The sequence below is a fragment of the Cryptomeria japonica genome, chromosome 6 (genome assembly GCF_030272615.1).
Source record: "Cryptomeria japonica chromosome 6, Sugi_1.0, whole genome shotgun sequence".
Taxonomy (NCBI): Eukaryota; Viridiplantae; Streptophyta; class Pinopsida; order Cupressales; family Cupressaceae; genus Cryptomeria; species Cryptomeria japonica.
Genome location: NC_081410.1, coordinates 128,633,648 through 128,661,489, shown reverse-complemented (window position 1 = coordinate 128,661,489; position 27,842 = coordinate 128,633,648). Strand labels below are relative to the sequence as shown.

The 27,842-nt window shown below is 33.6% G+C and overlaps 1 protein-coding gene across 1 annotated transcript; it reads right to left on the bottom strand.

The window, feature by feature from the left end:
- Nucleotides 1-586: 586 nt before the first annotated feature.
- Nucleotides 587-22,412, bottom strand: LOC131876529 (uncharacterized). Its single transcript, XM_059221953.1, has 3 exons — nt 21,968-22,412; nt 21,268-21,413; nt 587-931 (listed from the first exon to the last, which is right to left on the bottom strand). Exons 1-3 carry the CDS (start codon nt 22,410-22,412, stop codon nt 587-589), a joined length of 936 nt encoding a protein of 311 aa, XP_059077936.1.
- Between the last annotated feature and the right edge of the window lie 5,430 nt (nt 22,413-27,842).

The window sequence follows — 27,842 nt, the reverse complement described above, 5'->3', positions numbered from 1 at the left end:
GTCCAAGTTTGGCAATAGGGGTAGCCAAATGTTTTGTATGAGTCTCTAGTAGGAGACTTAACAAAATATCAACAACGATCCTTATAGTCTCTGCTTCTCTTTGATGTTCCTTCAATATTTCCTTTTGTGCATGGGATTGCATTGAATTAGCAATCTCCATTAACTCTAAAGAACTCAAATTGTCCATATTAATAGGACCTTTAATGCTCATGGATTCATCATCATCGTCAACAACTGTTGTTTTCTTTAGTTTGGATTTAAGAGGTTCCTCAAGAGTTGGATTTATTTCTTCTGTTCTCCTCTCCTCTTCCACCTTCTATGTTTTCTTCTCTTCCTCCTTATCTTTTTCTGTGTTCACTTCATTAGTGGTGGCATTGACCGGTTGCAGATGTTCAATAGTTTGTTCTTTCACCGGTGCTTCCTCTTCCTTATCAACTGTATCCTTCTAATTATCCTTAGTAGCAATATTTATATTTGCATCTGTGCTTACATTGACTGGTGCAGTCTGAGTTTCTTTCAACTGTGCATTCATCGATTTCTCAATTGAGCTTTTGTCTACTTCTCTCTCTTCTCCTTTGTTATCAACCTATTCCTGCTGATGTTCAAACTTCTGTACATCAACTTCAAAAATATTTGTATTGTCAAAAGTGTTAGCAACATTATTAGCATCATCGATATCATCATCTATTATATCTATCGATTCAGTATCAATAGGATCATCTTGCATATACTTGTTGTCTAGTTCAAAGTCTGTGATCTTTACACCTTTAGGAAATTCTTCTAACTTTGGCTTTTTAGGAGTATTATCCTCAATTACTTCATCTTTTTTCTCTTCTTCATTGGGGATGAGACCTAAAGCCTTTTTCACCAAACTCTTAGTCTCCTTTTGAACTGATTCGGTCTCTCCAACAAGGATTCTTGTTAATCTCTTCTTTGATCAACAATGCTTTTGTATTAACCTTTATCTGTTCAATTTCCTCTTCAGTTGCTTTTAGTTGCAAGTGTTTAAGTGTATAATCAATAAATTTTGTATCTAAGCTAATTGCCCCTTGCCACCTAGCATCAATAAAATTATATAAGGAATCTGGAATTTGCCCTTGTAATTCAATGAGGGCTCTACTAAACTTGTTCATACTGAAGATGACTGCATCTTCAATCTCCCTTCGTTGACTTTCAAACAAATGAGTAAACAGTATGATTAAACCTTTATAAATACCATACTCCTTAATTATTCTAACCATTCTAGTGAAAGAATCTTCTAGTGTCAATATTTTCATAGTTGCTTTACCTTTTTGAGTAGTCTTTTGCTTCTTAGCACTTGCCCTTAGTGCTCTCTTATCTTCTTTTGTATTGTTTCCTCTATATTTGTCACCAGTTTGTGAGCTTTCTCCTTCTTTCTTTTTCCGGTTTGGGTAGGCACAACAGAAGGTTCAACAAATTTACCTTTCCTTCAAAATTGTATTTTAGAGGGTTTGCCTCTTTGGGATTCAACAGGCTTCACCTCAGGTTCTTCTACCTTCTTCTTTTCAACTGCTTTAGCTTCTCTAGTCTTACCAGTGGAGGTACCTATTTGTACACTAGAAGTTCCACCTTATTGGGCCTCATATTTGGCTCTTGTTGTAACTATTTGTTCTTTAGTGATACCGTCCTCCTCAACAAAGTCCTCTACCTCTTTCCTTACTTTCTTTGCTATCACCAATTGTTGTAATTCAGAGGGCACTTTCAGTAGTTTCTCCTTGTAGGTTCCAAACCTCTCAATGGTGGTATTGATCGGTTGAGCTAAAAAATGATCAGCATAAGTGACAAGTATATCTTTATCTACTTCATAACCCATGGGCATTACCCATGTGGTCCTAGGAATAACAACTTCCATCAAGCATATATCTATGTCAACCATAAAATAGATAGAATCGTCATACCCATTGACTTCCTCTACTAGTATGTGTTCCCTAGCATGCATCTCCTTCTTAAATTTCTTAAAATATCCCCATGAAATATCATCAAACTTGTTTTTCAGCATCCTAATGATGTTCTTCATCTGCAATAGGGTAGGTGTCTAGGTTATCCATTGTACATCACCAATACTGGAGAATTTTTTTTTGAAATAAAAGAATAAGCCCATGATAAGTTGTCCAAACTTGAATCTAATCTTCTTGTCCTTCTTGATTGCTTCCAAATTTTCCACTAATTGACTCCTTAGAGCTTCAGTCAAGTCACAGTCCACATTTTCCTTAATCATCTGGTATGCAGTGTGAATTGTTGTTGCTGGTATACTATTCATTCTGCTTGAAAAGAAGATTCTATAACCAATCACCATAGATGCAAATTTAATAGCATTATCATTAATATCATTCACCATCATGGCTCTTATATCCCATCTAGATCTAGTTAACTTCTCAACATCATTCTTAGGTATAGACCTAAGCAATGGCACCTCACCAGTTGAGCAGAAACTGATTACTGCATGAATTGCTTCCTTTGTTATCTTATGAGGTCTATCCAGCCACATGAACTGATCATGAATGCAACTCAAAATAAATCTTATCAAAATCATCAATGAAATTGATCGCATGATGAAAACCTTCATTGGCTATGCTTCCGAATTGTTCTTTCAATCTTCCCTATTCATTACACAGAGATCTATATTGCTCATAAATAAATGAAACTCCCAAGTCTTCAAGTTTTCAATGATAAAAGGATCTTACATCTTCTACATGCAAAACACCATTCGGTACACCAGATAGGGCACTGATAGGGTTTGTTTCCTCAGACTTATATGGATGTCATTTGAATTCTGGTCTTCCCCTCTCGGTCACATCAATAAGATGAGGTGTATCCATTTCAAATATGCAAATCACCAAGCAAAGAGTAGAATTTCTTAGATAAATGCCTCTTTTTCTTTGATACTAGGGTTTCCAACTGTCAAAAAATTTTAGTACACGATCACCGATTCAAACTTCACTTTGATCTCCTCAGATTGTTGGTAAATGGTCTGAATGCTGCTAGCACAAACTTAACTCTGCTCTGATCACTTCGCCAAAAGTTCTCAAGACGCAAAGTGACAAATGAAATTCAATTTTTTTAATTTATTTGCACTTCCTCTACCACAATAAATGCATTTACCAACACAACCCTAAAACACCTTAAAATACTCTAAAGCATATTACTTGTAGAAAAAAATCAATGATGTTTACTAGTTATGATCCAAAAACACATCAAAACATAAAAATACATCAGAATATGAAGATTTAACTTACATTACATCATCGAGGGGTTCAACTCAAGATTTGACAATAATCTCACCCCAAGTTGTAGAAACAACTTAGTTTGTTGGAGATGGATTCTCCATATTAGGTGAAGAATCTAATTCCTCATATGGTTTGTCATCACTCTTCTTCTTCCAGGTCTTATTCATCTCAGCTCTGGTTTCTTCAATATCCACTTTCTTCTTTCCTTTCTGGTCTATAGGTTGATTCATTGGTTGGTTCTTCTATGTTCTACATAACTTAGCAATGTGTCCCGATTGGTTGCAATGATAACATGCCATTCCAGATGCTCTCCAAGGTCCTGAGTTGCCTCTACATGTTCTTCTTCTGCAGTTCATTGCCACATGTCCAAAATTGTTGTAGATTGAACAAATCACATTAACTCTCTTTTCCATCTCATAAGGACTAGACTGGTTAACATAGGGTCTTTGCCAATTTGTATTTCTCCAGTCATTGAAATTCCTTCTCCAATCACCAATAGGTCTTGGGTTCATGTGAGGTGTTGGATTGTTTGCTCCATATCTGCATTCAACTGATCTATGCCCATACATGTTGCATGTATAACAATAACCTTCAAATCTTCTAGGCACATATCTAGTATTAGGTCAATAACCAATATTAGCATCAAATCTACTTCTACAAATATTAGCAGTATGTACTAGTTTATGACAGTTAAAGAAAACAGGTTTTTAAGCTTTCTTACCGATAGGCTTCTAAGCCTTAGGAGTAGTTTTACCATCATGCATGTTTCTCTTGGTACCGAATGGTTCACCTTTCTTAGATGTATTGTATCCTAACTCAGATGGATCACCTTTCATCCTCTGAGATTGGATCTATTCATCCAGCATAGAGGAGCTCTTGTTGAATTTATCAAGCTTCTCATTGGCCAACAAGTTCCTTTGTAAGATCTTCATTTCTTTCCATGAGGGTCTCTCTAAGAGACATTGACATTTCAAGACTAACTGTAATGTTTCTTTTTCTTCTTTCTCCTCTTGCCAATGTTCATACAAAGTTGCATTCTCCCACTTGATCTTAAAGATTTCATGCTCTTTATCTTGGATTTGATCCTCATCCTTTCTTCTAGCTTCAAGTTCCTCACTTATCTGGATTTTTAATGCTTCAAGTTCTCTCCTTAGGTTCACCATTCAACTTCTCTACTTCTTCAAATAGTGCATCAATGTTCACCTCATCTGAAGAGCTATTGTTAGAGATCTCCAACAATTGATCGGTTAGTTCCTTCCTTTTAGCTAGTGATATCTTATACTTGCCTCTTAGGGTTTCTAGCTCATCCTTGGTTTCAACAAGTTCTCTAGCCATCTCTCTATAGCTCATTCCTTCACCCATATTTGCCTTAGGATTAGAGATCCCTTCTAAGTGGTTAAGCCTTAAGGAAGTTAGGCTCTAATACCAATTGATGAACTTATAAGGCACTAAGAGGGGGGGGGGGGGTGAATTAGTGATAGTAAAAACAATACAAATCTGAATATCAATTTCAACAACTTAAAACTCAATAGACATGTGAGAAATAACACCAAGTATGCAATCACCACATAAAGCATAAACCACATGATACAATATTTTATATGTGGAAAACCCAAATGGGAAAAACCATGGTGGGAGTTAGTACCCACAAGATCCACTATCTACGGTATAGAGATCTGACCGGTTAAGGTCTACAACACCTGGTTAGGGGCACACCTTGTTAGAAGTGTCTAAGCCTGGTTAAGAGCTTTACAAAAGGCCTGTGAGGATCAGCCCTGCTAAGAGCTACCCAAGTTACTTGGATTTACAAACACAAGTTAACGTGACACTTGGTTAGAGGATTTAATGATCAGAACTGTTAGGAGTGACCTTGTAAGAGGATTTTCTCGCTACAACTGTTAGGGAGACAACAAGTACAAATGATGTCATTATAACACCTTTTGTGTATGATAAGATCCACTTCTGAATATTACAACATCACATAGACTTCATCTCTCAACTCCTTTGATCTTCACATTATCAGAAATACAAAATTTGCTCATCATCTCACACTATCAAGCTCATGTATATATATCCTTTCATACATCATTACACTTTTAAAATCATCATAAGATCAGCTAGAACCTTGTTACAATTCCCTAGGTTCAATGCATCTAGATAATCTTGCATTGTACGCTTTAGTTATGTTGGCCACCAATATAACAATTCCAATTTTGTGTCATTTTACCGATCTGAGTGATTTTCATCACTACCGGTTAAGTCTCCATCAACTAATTTGTTCTGTCAAATAAATCTCATTCACTTGATCAATTTAGGAGGTATGGTCACGAACATATCTTCATCTGATAGTCTTCAATGCTTCTGCAAAACCGCATCATCTCAATCTTCATGATTTTCACATACCGATTGTTGGAATGTAACACCATGTCTTTTACCAGTTCTAATAAAAGTATCTTTGCTTTACTGGTTAGGTCTAGCCAGTTGAACTCTTGGACTTAGATGACTTAAAGAAATATAGTTGCCATCAATGACAACATACAAATTAGTCATCATACACAAATCTAATCTCTATGCACAACAAACATATTATGGTTGCATCAATCAAACACATATTACCGGTTTGGTACAAATGATCAAATGCCAACAATTGGATATAATATGTTGAGGAGAAATGGATGGGGATATGGTCTAGATGGATGAGAGGTTATGGGATTGACTTGGTAAGTGGGTTGGGGTGAGATATATGAATGAGTGAAGGTTGGACAACTTTGAGCTATGGATGAGTTAGAATGGTATGATTGATAGGATGGATGAGTTGGATGTGTGGTTTAAAGAATGGTGTTTGACGTAGATCCTTGAACTTCCATAGCCATTTTTTCAAACCAACCCATGGTGTGTGGATGTGGATTAGATGAGGTATTGAATAAGGATTGGAATTGCAAATAGATGAGATTTGGAACGTGAGATTTTGAGATGGTCTAGATAGGGAAGGATATGATGATGGAGGAAAGGTTGGTTAAGAGAGTTATATTTTTATTTTGACAATGGATGAGATTTTTAAATGTGAAGGATGTGAGATGTTTGGATATGATTTTTTTTTTTTTATCAAGCATGGGGGATTGGAGGCTTTGATTGAAATGAGTGAATACCTATTGAGTGATTGATTTTGGATAAATGGGATGATGATGATGATGACGACGACGACGACGACGACGACGATGATGATGATGATGATGATGATGATGATGATGATGACGATGACAATGACGATGACGATGACGATGACGATGACGATGATGATGACGATGACGATGACGATGATGATGACGATGATGATGACGATGATGATGATGATGACGATGACGATGACGATGAAGATGATGATGACGACGATGATGACGATGATGATGATGACGATGACGATGACGATGACGATGACGATGACGATGACGATGACGATGATGATGATGATGATGATGATGATGATGATGATGATGATGATGATGATGATGATGATGATGATGATGATGATGATGATGAACTTGATTGGATTAATAAAATTGATGAGGATTAGGTTCCTAATGGATGGGTTATGGATGAATTATGGATGAATTTGGGATGATGATGATGATGATGATGATGATGATGATGATGATGATGATGATGATGATGATGATGATGATGATGATGATGATGATGGAGGACAATTAGGATGAGAATTAGGAACGTGATTGGATTAAGAAAATTGATGAGGATTAGGTTCCTAATGGATGGGTTATGGATGGATTATGGATGAATTTGGGATGATTAAGATAAGAGGAATGATTAGGAGATGATGATTGCAATGATTGGTGATTATTAAGTGGATGTGTGATTAAGATGATTAAGATGATTAAGAAGGTGATTAGGATAAGAGAATTAAGATGGTTGATTATGATGAGAGGTATGATTAGAAGGAGGTTTATAGATGGAAAATTTGACTTAGAGGACGCCTAGACTTATACAATTTTTTTTTTCAATTTTTGAAATGTTTTGATTTTTTTTAGGCTTATTTATTTTTTTGATTTTTTGATTTTTTTGGACTTTTGAGTTTTAGATTTTTTTTTAGATTTTTTGAGTTAATATGAAAAACACAATGAAATGATGCAAAATACAAAACCCTATGGGCCAATTTGTATGATGTGCCCCCTTTTGGTTTCAAGCGGGGAAGGTGGTCTAAACATTCAAACACATAAGACACACCAACAAGCCTACTCAAGTGGGATTATTGATCCTTGTATGCACAAGGCACCACAAGAAAATATAGCCAAAAAGTTTTATCAAGGCTTCACAAGTTCAACTAGAGGGTGTCCTCTATATACACAAGGTATGTGAGGCCCAAATCTGTAAATGAAAGAGAATAATGCTAAACAACTTAGAGGAGACAGTAACCAAATCTCCACCTTCATTTCATAAAGGTATAAAGTTCTTTGGGGCTTTAGCCAAGATTGACAATATTCTTCTTCCAAGTAGGGTGTCCTTAGATTCACCCCCAACTTTTTATACTCTGTCAAAACACGGGGGTTAAGGTCGTCCCTTGGGATGATGAAATCCCCAAGTAGGCCTCCTAAAAAAAAAGAAAACAAGATCACTTATTTTTGGTGTACTCAAGTTCACCCTAAGGCATGAGAGGAGAGCATACATAAGTGCTCTTGGGTTAAAAGACACTTGTTCATTTTTAGATCCAAATCCAAATGTGAGGGGGTTAATTTTAAGCTCAATTTAAAGATATGAAGAAAACACACCAAACAGATTGTATAAAGCAAAAATTAAACAATAAATTTTAAAAAAAAATTGGCTGAAAAATGATTTCGTATGACAAAGATATGAGCTTTTGAAGTTCAAAAAGAAAGGCTAACTTTAAACATGTGCAACCTGATTTTTTGGAGAAGAATTTGGAAAATTCATTTTCACCAAAGCATATAGCTTTGAGTCAGTTTTCTAATGCACTTTGAAGATCGAAAATATGAGTTGTCAATGAAAAGTTATACTTGATTTAGTAATTTGATATTTTATGTGTTTGCAAAGAGGAGGGAGCAAAGCTTAAATCCCCTAGGCATCAAGATTTCAACCCAATGTGATCAAAGGCTAGTTGGAAAGTGTTGGATAGCAATTTAGAATAACTTGCACCAAAATTGAAAAATGATTAAATTAGAAATTTAAAAAAATTGATTTAAAATTTAAAAGCATTTAAATTTTTAAAAGGAATTTAAATGAGATCTAAAACTAGACTCATTAAAAGTTTATGAAAAGCTATTCAAATTTATAGGAAGACTTTAAAGTAAAAGGGCACACAACTTTATGAATTCATTTATAAAGTTTGAACTGGTATTTTTTGTTTGATTTTTATTAATATAGAAAACACGTATTGTGTATATAGATTGCATGGGTGTATACACATCACATCAGTGTATACACGAAAAAAAATGGGAGACTTTTTATATAGTCAATACCAAAAATGCAGAATATACAAAAACAAAAAGTATTCAGAAATTGTCTAACCTTATCCTACAAATCCTCCCACCAAGTCAATTAATTAGTACCTACTTAATAATTGATTCAAGCTAATTAACTGTCATTACCATTTTCCTAATATTTAATTCCTCATCTCCCTCAATCCTTGCCCACTCAATCCTAGCCCTTGAATCCATCTAAAATTTATATGATGTGTTAAATGATATAATTTATTATGTCAAAAATAAATAAAAAATTGTTATGTTATTTTAGTTTGTTAGTTGTTAGTCCTTTGAGCTTCCTTTACGAGGCATTACAATTTTCATCTATTTGAAATCCAACTAATTGCCTTTTTAAATAAAAAAAATAAAAAAATAGACATTTAATTACAATATCAGTTAAAGCTCTATATCATAGCCTTTACTATCGTTTAGTTATTAATCATATTACTAAAATCATTTAATTTGTTGAAAATTCAATAATTCTTTATTTATTGTTGATTTTCTTATTTTAAAAATCATTTTTAGACACATTTCTATGTGGTAAACCTTATTTGTCCTTTATTATACATTTTAAAGTTGTTTTCAATAGAAAATTTGGTGATTTATTATTATTTATTTATGAATATTAAATATTTGTAAATTTAATATGTCTTGGTGTATTTTACTTAGATTTTTAAAAATATAGGTATGCTAGTTTATAATTGTTTCTTGGAAGATAACTCTTCTTTTTTTTAGAAACATAATATTCATTCACATATTAAATCTTCTCCATTTTAGAAACTTCATTTTCAGCAAGTTAACTTCATGTCTAAATGGAAAGTTCACATATACAATTATCCATTAAATAAAATGAATAAATCTAATATTATCCTCTTTTGGAATCATATTGACTTTTTTTTTTTTAATTTTGATCTCAAATGACTCCACTATTTTTCTAGATAACCCAAGTGATTGACCTTATCCTTATCTCGTAAGTCTATATTATACAATCTCTTCTTCTTCATCTTGATCAATCAATCATACATAAAGCAAGTTATTATGTTGAATCAATCACTCAGTATTTTGTCAATGCTATGCTATGAGATTGCATCCATAATCCAAAAAGGCAAAGAAACATCTTTCTTATTTGAGGTTTGTAGTGAGATTAGTAAAATAGGATTTATATTAATTTCATTTGTGTTTTCAAATTATATATGTGTTAGAAGTATAAAAACAAAATCTAAATTTATTTGGTCAAAAATTTTGGTAGTTTGACCTCTTGTGTAGACGTTTACACCTTGAACTATGTTTTATGTTGATCACCAAGGACAATAAATATTTAAAAATGCTTTTGAGAGGCTACTACCTATATCACTAGGGTCAAGTTCTTCTACATCGATGTTATGAGAAAGACCATGGAAGTGATTGGGGATGACAATTTTCATATATGTTAAGATTTTCAAAATGATTATGCAAATTTATGTTCATTTCCATGCTTCAATGGAAGTGAACATTCCTATTATGCTTTATCTCTCGAATGCATGAGATTGTGATAAAGATTACTAGTTCAATCAAAGGATGATAAATAAATTCACATTGAATATTAAATCATGCCAAATAATGTGTACCAAGTTAATTAAAAGAGGGGGGGGAATGGGTGGGACTTAATAAAATTTGAATTTGAACTTTTGAATTTCAAGGGACAAATCCACAACAAAAGTTTAACATAGAGTGAAGGAGTACTAATTCAAGTGTAGGAACCAATATTCAAATACGGGGATATACTAAATATAAAGTGTATGGAAAAAGATGTAGGAATGAATGAGATAAATCTAAACGCATGAGAATGTGTGTAAATGCAGACATATAAAAGATCAAGGAATAAGTTCAATTTTTGCACTTTTATTGATATACGTACTATGTCATGCTCCTAAATAAAGTAAATGAAAATTAACACAAATCTACAAACCTTACCATTATGCATGTTTATCGATTTTCGACAACTAAATGTCTAATATTATGATTAATACCAAATATAAACTAATAATAAATCATATATTTGATGATTCTTACTCTAGAACATATGAAGATCAATGTTAAACCATAATAGAAAAGGGGTGTCATTGAAAAAATGAAAAAATGTAACATGTAGGGACAAGAGTCATATATGTCCCCAAGTACACAGTAGTGCACCTCAAAAGGTCACCCATTGTTGCTCTTTAAAGGTTTGAAAGGAGTCCCAAAGGACAATGGGTATATGAGTTAAAAGAGATGATGGGAGTGGAATGCATAATCTAGTAAGTTTTTAAAGGGAGCAAGGTGGGCCGGAGAAGCAGGTTTTGTCTTATAAATGTAATCTATTATGAATTGTGTGTTGCGTAAATGTGTAGCACAATAAAGTGCAAAGAAAAGAAAAGAATGGCATGTATGGATTCACCACACCACTCTCTATAAAGTAGTTCAATTTTTTAACTTCAAAACGCACCAAGGCAGTTGACTTGAATGTAATGGTCGTGCATGGATCCCTTCATTATTAAAATATAGGGAATAGTGTTGCATGATGAAAGAAACAATTTTGAGGATGTCATAAAGTTTATATTTAAATTATAAGTCATTTAATTGGGCGTTATGGAGTGTATATTTAAATTAGAAGTCATTTAATTGGATGTCATAGAGTGTATATTTAAATGAGAAGTCATTTAATTGAGTGTTTGGAGTGTATATTTAAATAAGAAGTCATCTAATTGGACGTCATATAGTATATATTTAAATGAGAAAACATTTAATTGGATGTTTGGAGTGTATATTTAAATGAGAAGTCATTTGATTGGGTGTCATAGAGTGTATATTTAAATTAGAAGTCATTTTTTTAGGTTGAATTGTAATGAGTATGGATATTCAGTCCGTCAAAATCATTTACAAATTTTAAATCTTAATAAATAGTATAATAAGAAAAACATAGCATCATCCTCATTGGTTGAGTATTAGATTTTTTAAGTTAAAATATATTAAAAATAAGTGAACATTGTGTGAAATAAATAAGTTTTTGATGTTAAAGAATAATCAAAAATAATTTTAGAAGAGAAAGCATGTAATAAATAAGTTTTGAGGATGAAGAAGAGTGCTATTGTTGATTTCGATAATGAGATGACAAAGTGTTATTTAGAATTCTTCGAGGAGAGAAATGTGTTGGATTTGTTGAAGGAACATTTATATTTCAATTATAAGCTTGATGGTTTAATTTGTTCTTGTGTCCTTAAATTGTTGTTTCATTGTTTTTATGATGTTGGTTTTTAGTTCTATCTATTAATCACTTTTGTGGATAGGTATCTTCCCCTTATGTATAAGAATATTTAATATGTATTTTTTTTATCATTGTAAAAAAATAATATGAAAAGGTAGGCAAACCGTATAGTCACATTAAAGTATGTGTGCAATTCCCAAAAGACTTATTGGAAAGAAAAAGGAAGCCAAGACATATATGTTCAAAGAAAAACATATAAGATGAAAGAATATCTAACCATAAAAACATGTTCTTCAATTAAAATCAATCATAGTAAAATTAATTTACAAATAGAACAAACAAAAAGATGATATGACAATTCATATGAGTCGCAAATTTAATAATTCACATTAAATTTTTCAAAATCATGTCCAATCAAACTTACTATCTTCTACATTTTTTTTTCATTTTTTTTTCAAAATTCTTAAATTGATATAAGAAAAAATTATTGGCATTTGATGCAATGTTGTCTCTTATTTATTTATTTCAAAGATAACATATAAAATATACCATTTTTGTTTAAATAAATTAACAAATTGTACATGTTATAGATGTTGTTTGTTAATGGTTGGTGTATTTTTTAGTCTTTTTGTGACTTCTCATTAAATAATTCATTTTCTTGTTGTCCCAATTAATTATGATGAGAGTCTAAGATGAAATTTTGAAGATCATTATAATTTTTATAAATTCAATTAAAAAATGTATTCAACTTTGAAAATTTGAACCACTTACACAATTATATGATAAATGACGCTTAAATTTATAATATTTCACTATATTTAAGTAAACATCTCTACTAACAAAACAACCAACTATAAACACACACATATATTTTTTTAATAAAGAAAATATTTCGATTGTATTACCAAATTCATAAAAATGTTCAAATTCAATACATGAAAATAAAATTTATTAAAATTAAAATAAAATATAAGTTAAAACTATTATATTAAACATACTAAAAAATATGATGTGTTTTTAATTGATAATTTTATAGAAGTTAAAAAAAGCTTATAATAATAATATTTTGACCAAATTATTATAACTAATATATAATCTTTTGTTTTTAAATGAGGCTTTACTTAGCATATGTTGATGTGTATATGAGTTGGACACATCAATTTTAAGACTTTTTAAAAAGTTTTTTTGTCTTCCAAATGTAATTCCCTCCCATATTTTGCGCTCTAAATGACGGCCAATATTTAATATGACTCAACTATGTGCTCACCAACTGTTTATTTTTTATTTTATTATTATTATGGAATTTGCCTTAGCTAGAGAATGTTGAGCTCATGCTGACCTAATGATCATCCATAGTCCACATTTGGCACACTTAATACATGGAAAATTTGGCCCTTTATCTCTCTTGTGAATTCCATTCAAACATTGAAAATAACACATTTCATATAATATTAAATATTAATATTAAATTGAAGTTTGCTGACATGACAATAGTGTGTTCTTAATTTATTTTATGACTCCTTGAGATATATACTTTTATTTTATTTGGAATTTCAGATTCTTATTGTAAATTTTTGTTGAGAAAAATAATTTAGTTTTTAATTTAGTAAGATGTATATATGTACATATATGTATTTATAAAATATATATATATATATATATATATATATATATATAATTTTGAATGTATTTGTAATTATATAAAGGTACAAGTGAAGAATATCAATGGCATGTAGTTCTAGATTCAAGATGAATAAGTTTTAGTAATTTTAGAATTTGGATTATCTTGGGATTAGAAAGAGTATCTTGATGTCTATACGCCACATTGAATATTGTGCAAAGTATGTCTCTATCTTGGTCACATCTATATATAAATTGCTTCCATATCTATGGACCCATCCTTTGATGTACATAATTAACTTTTCTAGATGTGCACTTTTGTTGTCTAATTTGTTGGGTTTGGTGTTGTCTACTTTCCTTTCTAGACTACTAGTACTTTGAAAATCTTTAAAGGGTTGTTGAATCACTAGGTTACATGTTCTCTTAGGTCAAAATCCTAAAAATAATTCAATGGATGCACTAATAGAATAGTATTTACATCAATATATTCATCTAGGACATTTACACAACTGTTTGTTACTTTTAATCTTTTGAACAACTGTAAAGTTGGCTTGTTTAGGGGTTTACCTAAGAGAACATGTGACCTAGTGATTTGACAACCCTTTAAAGCTTTTCAAAGTATTGGTAGTCTAGAAAGCAAAGTGGACTACAACAAACCCAACAAATTAGACAACAAAATTGTACATCTAGCAAGATTAATGGTATACATCAACATATTCATCTATGAAACTTACACAATTGCTTGTTACTTTTAATCTTTTGAACAATTGTAAAGATGGTTTGTTTAGGGAATGCAAATGATTGTGAAATGATTCATGTGGATTATATGAGAGGCTGTTAAATGAATGTAGCTGAATTCGTTTAAATACTTGTTTACTAATTAATTACGCAAATGTGTGTCTAGTTGTCTCACAATGGATAATGAAATGGACAATGGGCTTGACATAATTTAAATTTATATTTTCATAAGGACTGGAATAATTGATGCAAGATCAACACTCCACCCATGTAGATGACTCAAGATGGTGGAATAGTAAAATGTGTGACTAAAATGAATGTTTAATTATGGCAGGTGTAGTAAATATAATATGTGCAAAGAGCTATGCACAAATGAATAAGATATAGATAGTTGTTTGAGAATGTGTTTAGTTTGGATAGATGAAGGCTAGGAAAATGTGTCTAATTTCTCACAATTTTTGACTTATTAATCTATATAAATGTATCAAGCCATTCTCTCAAATGGGCACAAAAATAAATAAAAATGGCATGGGTATGTAGATTTCACCATTACATTTTCTCCTCATTTGATAAGAGAAGAAAGGAACATAGAAATACTTCATAAACTAATCTTGGATGATATAAATGTGTAAATTTTATATCTTTACAATGATAAGAATAGAAGAGCATATATAAGCATATGAATAAATATAACATAGCATAGGTGTATGTGGGGAAAACATTTTTTGGAGAGAAACCCCACATTCTAAAACTCAAACTAATTGTACTATTAGCACCAAATGTTATAATACAATCTCAAGGGCATGCCCTAATATGATTATCATCAACTTTGGAAAAATTCCAACAACATGTAACAATACCTACAAAACAACTATCAAATACCTCCATATCAAGCACCCAATAAATTGAAGAAGTAATATACAATTTAACTGTCAAATGGTAATTACAAGGCCATGAGATAAAACCACCCAAAAAGGTAATGCCCAAACACTTAACTCTAGAAAGCCAACACCCAAATCTCAAGATAAGTTCACAGGCTAAAAATAATATATTCCTTCCACCTTTCGAAAGTGCAACATAATGCACTCACAAACTTGGGTATTCAATTTTTATTTCATTGTCTATATTTAAAAATGTCTCATGGCAAATCACAACATGTTCTATAAGTTGGACAACAAGTGTAACTCCTTATAACTCTTTTATGTTTAATAAATATTTTTACATTTTCATTGTGGGAGGTCATTACTTTTGATTTGAGAGCCTCTTAGAGGCTACCTATTCTTAATTATAGAGCTAAAAATAATTGTGCAATAGGAATCAATAGAAATGATGTTGAAAATATAGTAAGTTTTAATATTTTCATAAAAAAACAACTCTACAACAAGGTTGAGAACTTGCATTCTTACATTTATCAAATACCTTTCAAGATAAAAAAGAGTACCAATATTTTCAACTAATTACTAGGGTTTGAGAGGCCCATAGATTTATAGCACAACTTGAACTTTTCTTTGCTCAATAGCTTTATCAATGCACCTATAATATTATGTAAAGTGTGAACTTTCTCCAACACCACCCTCCCATACTCCGCCATATTACTACAAAAATATCTTTTGACATAAATATGATTCATACCCACATGAAAGGTTGGGATTTTACCAAAAATTATGCCATTTTGACCATCACATAGAAGTATTATAGCTACTAGACTTAGCCCCACATCTAAACATAATTGTTCTTAAGACGAATTAATTCATCATAAGAATGATTAACCACATACTCAACTTCTATAGTGGAAAAATACATCTTTAATTAGGAGAATACATGTCTAGTTATTATCTTTGTTATGCTAATCTCCTTAATGAATAAGGTGGAGGTTCCATTCCTCTTTGAGAACATCTAAACTATCATATATCTCTCCATCATTAAATCCTTCATGGGCTTGTGGTTCAATCTTCTTAGTCTTTAGGGTAGTTAAGCTACATCATTTTTTTCACCCTTTCTTAGCTACAAAATAGTGAAATAATACTTCAATTCTCTAAAGATAAAATTTATGTCATACAAAACCCCCTTGGTCATTAGATCCCAAATCTTGTACACTTACACACCACTACCATAATGGATGACGATATATTTTACAATCTTATTCTCTAAATTTACTTTTATCCCTAGGCATATGAGAAATATGACTGACATAAAAATAAAAATAAAAATTCTCAATTTTTTTTTCCAACCAAATCTCAATAAGTTTCTTATCGACAAGATTGATGTAGGAGACCCTTTTACCTAGTAATGAGTAGTAACAACCACTTATGTCCAAACTTTCCTCATTAAGCATATTCCTAGATTTGTTCACCTATGTCATGTTCATTCTTTATGCAATTTCATTTTTTTGAGGGGTGTATGGAGTTGTCTTATGTCTTTATATTTTATCATTCTTGTAGAACCTATTAAAGTCTACTGAGCAGTACTCATTTCCATTATCATTGAAATTCAAAATTATACTATTTTTACTCATTATCTACAAGATCTTTAAACTATTTAAATTTAATAAAGATTTCAAATTTGATCCTAAGAAAATATACCCATGTACTTATATTATAATCACCAATGAATAAAATAAAATAAATAAAAAATTTAAATTGAAGGAAAATTAACAAGACCAAAAGTATTAGAATGTATCAAGTCCAATACTCTAGAAGATTAATGAGAACTAAAATAAAATTGAACATGGTTTTCTTTCCATAAACACAATGTTTATAAACATCAAAATTAATTATACAATCATTTTACCATTCAAAAATTATTTTATATTTGAAGTTCCTTAGAACCTTCTCATTAATTTGACCCATTCTTGGGTGGCATAACATGATTTTCTTTTCTATGATCTTAATCTCCAAAACACGACCACTCTTAGGTACCCAAAAATAATGACCAAAAAAATGGATATGCAACACTCATTTTTTCTATTAGTTCCTATGTGAAAGTGAAGATTATACAAATATCTTCCTACAAGAAAAAAAATATTACAAACGAAACCATTCACACATCTACCAAAAATTGAATGTCTATCTAAACATCCATAGCAAGAACCATAAACACACTCAAAATATTGCTCCACTCAAGATATTACTTACATACCTAGATAATTTAATTTAGTTACAGAAAGTAGGTTTTGTTCCAAACTAGGGATATAGAGTTCACAATCAATCCCCTTCACTTGTTAATCAAGGAATTAAATTAGGACTTTTCCACTATCAATAATTTTTTAGATGAAAATAATATCTAGGGTATACCTTCCCACAATTGTAATCCATGTGTTTTGTATTACAATCCTTATGTGAGGTAATGTGAAAATCTGCATTGAATTAAATAAACCATTCACCTTCTAATGCACATGTATTAAAAGTTGCAACAACAAAATCATCATCATCCTAGGAGGAATTTTTAAACTAATCATCAAATTTTATTCCTTCCCTCCTTATAAACTCTTTTAAAATGACCAGTCCTATTATAGTTCCAACATTTCACCTTGGATTTACAATGAGATTTGGATTTTCTATGGGATTTAGATATAGACTTCTCTTATTTATTGTCAATCTTGTCACCTTTTTCTTTGAACTATCAAGAATGGCTAGGGAATCCTTACTAGAATTAGAATTACTTATATGTATCTATTTAAAAATAAATGATAGAACTACCTTTTTCAACTTAGTGTTAATGCTCATAATAGCTAAATAATAAGGCGATTCCATGAATCTAGTGAATAACACAATAACTTCATGTAGTAATCATCCTCATCCATTCTTACTCTAATGGAGTGCAACTAAGTAACAACCATGTTAAAATGCATCTAGGTCTTTGAATGTAGATCTACCATCCTCCATCCTAAGCGTACATATATGTTCTTTCTTATAACTTTTTTTTTACAACATAGTTTGACACAAATTGGAGGTCATTGTACTAGGTTCAATTACTTGGAATTTAATTAACATCAACCAATATGCTCTCTGAAGTGACCTACAATATGGTATTTTATTTTGAAGGTTCTAGACCTCTCTCGTTTAGGTTTATATCATCCTAAGGCTTACTAAACTTGAAAAATAAATTTTAATTATGTAATAGAATCAAACATGCTACTAGTAATGAAATCTACCAAAATCAATTTGGTAGAAATTAAATGTATTAAAACTATACACACAACTACAATTTAAATTAAATTACCTTTCTTAAATTGAAAGATAGAAATTGCATGGAAATTAAAATTATATAAAACAAACATTTTTCCATTTTGTATTTAATGTAGGAGTAGATAGGTAACTCCTTGATGCCCCTAGAATATTTGTTAAATGAAAATAGCTTCCACAAGACATAATGGTAAGATAAATTGCCTAATAATATATTGATTGAATAATGGCTGAATAAGAATATACAATGAGATGCCTTGCTTATATAGCCACATAATGATGGGGTATGTACAACCACCCTTGATACAAATATTAAATGCATGACAAAAATATTAAATATGCCTAGATAACTAAAATTTGATGAGGTGAAAATGGCCCCATTCTAAACGACTTTTGAATAATGACACCTAGGACCTAAGTAATCTTAACATTTGAATAGATTCCCACTAATGACAAAATAGGAAATAACCTCATTCACATTAACAACCCCCCTTAAGGGCATCTTAGGGAGACGAAATTACTATGAAAATAATGAAAGATGCTAAATGATGATGTAAAATGGGTCTTGACAACTAGGCTATGTTAGGTATCCATGCATAAATTATCTCTCAATAATGGAGAAAAGGAGAAAACTCCTCCCAAAAGAGAAAATGCAAATAAGATAATGTACTAGTGATAGAATGAGTGATGTATGTGTTGTAATCTAAGAACACTAAGAGGGGGAGGGTGAATCATTGTTCTACTAGTAAATAACTTTTAAACTTATTCTCAAACCACTAGAAGCAAATGCAAGAAAGGAAAATGCAGAAACACAAGATAATCAGCCACAAAACCATAACACCAGAATTTTTACGTGGAAAGCCGGAAAGGGAAAAACCACGGTGGGAATATTCATATACTGTGATCAGGAGTACATAAATATTACATGAGGGGAATGCACTTGCACTCAGGCACACTACCTAGAACCAAGGGTTCAATTACAATATGGAAGTCTCACCGACTTACAAGTCAATTACAATGATAACTACAATTATTGAACCCCAAAAATAGCATCAATCAATGCTTGGGTGAGTTCCGGTTAAGTGCAAAAACTCTAATTGTATCTGCTTTGGAACTATGCTATGTTCAGCTTCTCAGTCAGCTACCGGATCAAGAATGCGCACGTGAAACTGCACCAAAAGGATTTATCAATCACAACTCACTCAAATCATGATACAAAAAGATCTTCTACATCGGTTATATATATATCCGCAACCACAAAATAAACATTCATTAAGTCGGCCAAGCACAATATGCAATGTAACATGTAATTGGGTGTCGGCTTAGACGGGATCACCAAAAACACATGTGGATCAACCAAATAGTGTCCAAATAATTTCTATATGTTGACCCTATCATACCATGCTCGAATGTAACCACCGTAATCACCGGAAAGCTTCTGGACCAAAACTACTCTTCTTATCCTAAAATACTGGTTATCTGTCACCAGATCACATTCACTTCTGGTTACGAAAATTTATAATTACCAAATAGGATTTTTGTGAAGAGTTTCCATCAATGAAAACCCTAGACCATTATTCATGCATTAGTATCCACTGGATGAGTGTCAATTGCCAACAATCTCCTCCTTTGGCATTGATGGAAACACTCATGAAAAATGACTAAGTGTTGAAACTTGTACACCAGATCAAAATTCTAAGGCTCCCCCTTAGATCAAAGTCTCAAAAACCTATATCATTCTGTATATTTTTCACTCCACTCTCCCCCTTTGATAGCAATGCCAAAGATGGGGTGTTACACCAAAACTTATATACAGGGGTATATACCAGATACTTTATACATACTTGAAGATATCTGCAAAAATGGTCTTCAAAAATCCTAAATAGGTATCCCACCCATTCTTCAAGTTATGTAAAACTGTGATGAATGCATTGAAAACATAGGCATAAATCTCCACATCCTTCAATTTAGATGAAATAGGTTGAGCCATATTTATCTTCAAGCAATCAACTTTATTGCTCAACATGGTGTCCATCTAGGGAGAAACAAGGCTCCGAAGCTCACTGACCTGCCTCAAATTTCTCTCTCTTTTTTTGAATTTAGGCTCGAGATTTGATCTATCAGATCCATCACCTGACCTTCAACACTAGTGGCAAGGGCAAAATTTGAATCAAATGATTGAGATAAACTATCAAGTTTTCCCTGGAAAACACTTATCTTCTTGTCTATATCAACTGTGAACTTGGGAAATATAAGACAAGACTTATATATCTTACCACCTTCAGACAAAGCCTTAGAGATAGTTTGTAGTCCTTTGTTCAACCTAACTCTATCATCTTCAATCATTTTATGGAAGTTTTGCATTCTCGCCTCCTTGAATCTATCCAATACCTTCTTGGTGGTTGCCTTCTCCAATGATTCAAAATTGGTATTAATATTGTTAATTAATTGTAAGAGCTTACTGGAGGAGTTAGAACTTGGATCTAGTTGCACTTCTGGTACCACCTTTTATAAAACACCAACAAACATCTCAATCAGTTTCTTGTCCTCGGTCTTTGATTTTACTAAGTCCTGACTAGCTTGAGCCTGGACTGTTGCCGCTATCATTAGCCTTTCTATCGGAGACATTTGTCCAATATCAAGAGGTTTATAAAATTAATGGAGATTTGTGGGAGTATTCTTTTTCCTTTTTCCTTCGGAGTGTCAATTGCCATGACTACCGGGACATTGTCAGTTTTCTACTTTCCCTCCTCTTGTACCTTATCCTTATCCACCTCTTCTCTTGCTACAACCTTTCCTTCTTTATCCTTATCCTTATCTTCAACCTGTGCATCGATGTCATCACTTGGTGTAGTAACATCTTTAGGTGTCTCTTTTGCCTTTTCACCTTTCAATTCCACTGTGTCTAAATGATCAACCAAAGGATTTTGACTATCTATAGCATCAAGGGTTGAATGGGTCTGGTCTATTGGATGAGAGGTATCATCCTTCTAAGATTCATCATCATTGGTTGGCACCTGATTTCTCTTTAAGAACCTTTTCCAAATTTATTTAGTCTCTTTTCTTACTTAATCTACCCTTCCAAACATAAGCCTATTCACTCTGTTTTTGCTTCTGAATTCCTTCTGGTTGGCCAGGTCCATGAGATTATCAACTTTTTCTTGAGATATGCAAGCACTGATATTTATCAATTCATGCTCTTCATTTTCTTATCTAGTCTACTTGCAATAAGCCTTCTAGCATCAATAATATTATACAAATATTTTGGAATACTACGTTCTAGCTCAATTAATGACTTGCTAAAGTTGTGCAAATGCAACACAACAACTTCCTCAACTTCCCTTTGCTCATTTTCATCAAAATCATCATAGTATACACCGATATTCTTAATATTTCTATCCTTAACTATTTCATCAGTCAACTCTTTTACAGTTAATGGAGGAATAAAGGTATATTTACCTTCCACCTTACCGAATTCAAGGTCCTTGTCAAATTTTGTTCTTAGCCTTCTTCCTCTTTTAGGCATGTCAGTCAAAGAGGGTTCAAATTGTGCCTTCTTTCTTAGCTGAGCACCACCGGACTGCGGTTTACTAATCACTCTGACAAATTCTCCTTTCTTATTTTCTTTCTTTGTTTCCTTATTAGACTCAGTCTCAAAAGCAACAAGGGATACAACTACATAGGTTCTCTTAGGCTTCCGCTTCTTCTTTAACACTCCTTTTCTAGATAAAATCTGAGTTGTAGATGACTTCACTGGAGTAGAAGAAGATTTAGTCTCCTTAGGCTTTGACTGAGAAGGAATCCGTTCATTCTTAGGCTTCTTAGATTCAATCTCTTCTTTCTCCTTAGCCTTCTTAATAGCTTCTTTGGTAAAACCCATATGTTCTGCTACAGCCTCAACCATCTTTGTTACTTTTCTCTTCCTTTCTGCCTAAATGAACTTCTTGTGCAATTCCATGTCTTTCTCCTTGAATGTGCCAAAAAACATTTTCAGAAGGGTCAACCGGTTTTCTCAAAAGATGATGAGAATATACTTCAAGAGTTTGAGCATCTACCTCATAATCCATCAGCATTATCCATAATGTTCTAGGCTCTATTGCCTCCATATGACACTGGTCTTTATCTACCATGAAATAGATAGAGTCTGCATATTTGTCTACTACCTCCTTAGGGATCCTTACTCTGTTCTTCATTCTGCCTTGGAAGATTTTGAAGAAGCTCCACAAGGAAGCTATTTGATTCTCTTTGTTTCCCAATCTTTGCAAACCTTGTTTGATCTGAGAGGCCACTAGTAAGTCATAAGACCATTGGACTCTGCCTATGTTGAGGATCTCATTCATGAAATACAATGCTAAACAAACAATTAGTGAATTGAATTTGAAGATGTTCATCATGTAAGTTTTGATTTTCTTCAAGTTTCTCAGGATCTCTTCAAGAAGAACTTCACACAAATCATACTGCATATCCTCTTTTACCATATGATAGGTTGGATATATCGTTGTGCCAGAGACAAAATTTAATCTTCTAGACTGATAGACTTTATAGTCAATGATCATCGATGCAAATCTCACATCATGCTCCAAGATATCATCAATGGTCATAGATTTGCTGTCAAATTGAGCACCGGTTAGCTTTGTAATGGTAGGGTTTGTTACCTTTCTCGGATTAGGTTTTCCATCAGTTTGATTCAAGCATGTGACTACATGGATTGATTGCATGGTTATTTTGTATGGTTTGTCCAGCCAGACAAACTCATTATGCACACGACTCAGAATGTACCTCACCCATTCATCCTCATCAAATGTCATGAAGTGAACAAATTGTGTAAAACCCTTCCTTTGCAACTATGCATATTCCAGCTTGGGATTTCCAACTCCATCCCTTATCCGTTTAGTATATAGGGTTAAGGTGTCCTTATTCTCGGTTTCCTCAATTGTACAGTGAATGTATGCTCTGACATCATCATTATGTAAAACTCCATAGGGAACAAATGAAAAAGAACCATTGGGGTCATCCTCAACAAACTTAAACGGGTGTCTTTTAAATTGTGCTCTTGCTTGCTGAAAAACTTCTACTACCAAAGGTGTATCAATAGAAGAAGATGCCATTTCAATAGATTTAGGGTTCAAATGCTTTGGTAAATACATCTTTCTTCTGTCAGATGCACAAGAAATCCTTTTCAGATCGCCTCAAGCCTTTCCATCACCTTGGAAACTGGTTCGCCTCGCTCTGCAACTTCAACTCTTTGTTCGCAATGTGAGAAATGATTAATATTTTTTCCCTTTTTGTAAAGCAGAAAATCGCGATCGAACCCTAGTTGTTCTCCCCTCTTCCAACTCCGAGGAGAGAGAAGGGAGGTTCGCTAGGATTCGATGGTTTTCACTTAGGGGAGAGACTTTACATTCAAAAGAGGGGTTGAAACCCATAAGATCCAATCCCACGCAATGCAAGATTGGATGCTAAATGTGTTTCAAGGGTTAAGACAGCAAGGCTACCCTCTTTTGTAAAGAATGTTGATAGGAGAATTAAGCTAAGCATGCATAGAAAGTGATAAAGATTCGCTTATAAACTGAGATAGGAATACAGTATGAAGCTGCGGACCTGGAATTAGCAGTAAAATGTCGATACGGCGCTGTCCTGCAAATTTGAGCAAAAGTTGTCGGGACGATGGCGCCCGACGCCACGGTCCTCCGAAAAATCCGCAAAACGAAGGGGGATCTGTTCGTCTCTGCACAAGGATTCCAGATCTTCAATTTCAGCCGCGTACCTGCAACCTACACACAGAAAAGCGAAGACGATTGGGGGGTTAGAGATTAGGGGTTTGCCTTTAGGTCAAACCCCGGTTTTGGAATTAACCAAGAAATGAGCAAGTGCTGTAAATGTAAATGTATGTAAAACAAGTACTAATACCTTGTTCTAAGGATGTTTGTATCCTTATGTGCGAAGGTTTAGATGTTGTATGTTGTATGTTGTAGCATGTAGTATGTGATCTCCTCTTCAATGGTTGAATCCTTGTCTTGAATGCACACTTAGCCTTGAATGGAGACTTGAAATGATCAATTGCTTGAAGGAATGCTTGAATGCTTGAATGCTTGAGTATAATTTCCACGCCTTTTCCATCATGTCGAATGAAAGAGGAAAATGTAGTTTATATACTTGTCATTTAGGGCTAATAGACTGATTTTCCCGACCTTAGGCTGACCAGGAAAGATAATTTCCAAATTGCAAACAAAAAGACCCGAGACCCCTTAGGAGACCGGGCCCAAAATAGGACCCAGGGACCAGGGCGCTGGGCGCTCTGGTCCCACCTCCCAGGACAGCAGGGTGCAAGGAGGTTCAGGCCAAGGTGCTTGAAAAATGCAGTTTTCAGTGTCATGAGCAAGTTTCAGGGTCTCCATTCAGGTTGCGTGTTGCGTCGCCATCGTGAAGACCGAAATGCAGTCGAAATTGCAAGTGTCACAATTTTAGGACGCTACATTTAGCCCCCACTTTAGCGGGAGTATGTATGCTCATACTTCCGGTAAAGTACAAGGAAACAACATTGAAAGACTTTCACCACGTCAAGGAGGCAAGATACACCAAGCCCCCAGTGGACTAAGGATCTTACGACTTCGATTGAAAAAGTAAAAGGGAAGATCACGAGAGAGAACCATGACTGTCAGTAGTAAGATTCCCTCACTATGAGTCATGCAAGAAAGATATCAAAAATTTTCAAGGCAAGGTTAAATTTGCCAAGAAATTTTCAAGTATCTTGAAAAGATATGAACGGGATGTATGCCCCCCTACGTTAAAGCGATCGCACACGCCTCACCGGGGGTGATTGTTTTAACGTAGTGATACACATAAGAAATGAGAAAGGAGCACGTTATCGCAAGGATTTAGCCCCCAAGTGTGAGATAAGCCCAAGGATAATAGACACAAAACACAAAGCACGAGGTGACTTCGCTTTCCTCGGGGTCAGTATGCTGTATGATAATTCATGTATATATATCATATGTATGTATGCATAATTGTTCTTCATTCCCCAATCAAGGAAGGTCACCTAGAAGAAGGGAACACATGTGTCTTTTGAGTCAACATGAGAGAGATCGAGAGATCTCAATGCTTTGCATCGTCCTCAAGTAGACAACACCAAGGACAACAAATAGAAGAATGAGAATAACATATAGAAGAAGTAACAAAAGAGAGGGGGAGAGAATCTGCTATGCTAATGTAACTAGTCTAGCATGTCATCTACCCCCCGATCTTGCTGATCAATGTTTCGGGAAGGCAGGGAACACGCTATAGGAGGAACATCCAACACAGCAGATGGAGCTATCACAAGATCCAAACAAGGGCTATGTTCATGTTCCGAGCCACATTGTTCTTGTCTAGGAGCTAGGATAAGTGCTTTAGAAAATTCATTAGATAAATGGTTATCGACATCAACAAGTTCATATTCACTATCAGAAGCAAGAGGAGTAACATTTTCATCATGAATAACATGTTCATCCATATCATCATCAAGATTTATAAAAATAGGATCTTTAACTCGCACCGGATCAAGACCATCATGCATCTTATGTTTAGGAGATTTCGGCTCAATTTCCGGCTGAGGACAAAATGGAATAATGCTTGTTGAAGGTGTTTTTGGAGATTGCAAAGTTTGAGAAGCAGCTGCCTGAGCTCTAAGATGACGCTTTCGTCGGCGTTCACGTGCAGAACGATTTCGTCTAGTCTTAGTAGGAAGTGGAGAAGACTGAGGAGGAGGAATGTTCTCATCCTTAGCACTTGGGTGTTTAGGTTGTGGTCTCTTAGGCTGGATAATAGGAGAAGAAGAAGGTCTCTTCTCTCTATAAAAAGAAGGAGGAGGAACTGCTCCATATAAAGGAGGAATTTTTGGTTTAGGGAGAAGACCAAGTCCATCATGACGAGGAGGTATAGGTCTACTCTTAGGAAGTTTATTAGGTATAGACATAGTCACATCCATAGGGATGGGTTGAGAATCTTCTTGAGGAAAGACATTAGTTTTATCTTTCAAAGGAAGAACTTCCTTCTCAAGAATGATAGGAATATCAAGTTTAGGTGCTCTAGGTTCACTTAGAGATAGGATCATATCTGTTTTCCACTTTTGATAAGATTTGAAAAGATGATCACTTCGTGGAGGAAGAGATTGGAATTGTTTAGGCCAAAAGTAATCAATAGGAACACTAGAGGTTCTTTCAGCTGGTTTAAAGAGACTATGATTGACAGTAACAACTTCACCATTATGGGGAAATTTCAAACACTTGTGGATCGGAGAAGCAATAGCTTTCATGGAAGATAGCCAAGGATAGCCAAGCTTCACACGAAATTGTTCGGAAGATGGAATAATAGCAAAGTTCACATCAAGAGATTTGTTATGGACCTCAATAGGCAAAGTAATAGAACCAATTGCAGGAGAAGAAAATGCATCAAATAATTTCACAATCACATCTGTTTTGTCATATATCACTTGATTCAATTGCAAAGTAAAAAGAAATTCTTCAGTAATAACATTAATCATGCACGAAGGATCAATAAGCACTCCACGGCAAGGTGTATTCTTAACTTTTGCAACTATGTATAAAGGACCATCAGGTGCCCTAATGGTTTCACTGGAATCAAATGTGATGGAAGGTTCTTTAGGGATTTCTTGCTGCTCTACAAAGTTAATCACATTCGGAGTCATAGACACCAGACCATTGGATGAGAGAGAGGAATCATTAGCCTCAATTGCATTAGAGGTATGAGAAGGCAATGGATCAGTGAAAATCTGAAGATTTTGGTTAGGAGGAGCTACAGATGTGTTGCCTTTATCATTCACACCAGAAACAGAGATAGTATTGTTATCAATCAAATCTTGAATTTTACCTTTTAAAGAAAAACATTTTTCAGTATCATGCCCAGGCTGACGGTGAAATTGACAAAAAGATTTGTTATCAAAATAAGGTGAAGTAATCTTTGCAAGATCAATTTGTCTTATAGGAGGAAGAGTAAGCATATTTTGTTCCAATAACTTATTCATAATACTATGCAATGATTCATTCAAAGGAGTATACTTTCTTTCTTTCTTGAAAAATTTAGAAATAGGAGGCACACCTGATGCTGCATTCACATTGTTGTTGATGATGTTTTCATTGAATTTGATGGAATCTCTGTTCGGTTTAAACTTCCCAAATGGTTGTTGACTGCTATCACCCTTATCACTCGGAGCCATAGGATGTGATTGTTCCATTTGACTTACAGTCAGTTGATAATTGTGAAGAGTGGCACACAACTGTTGGAAAGAAGTAAACTCAGAAAACAGAAGTTTGTCTCGAATATCTTTTTGTAA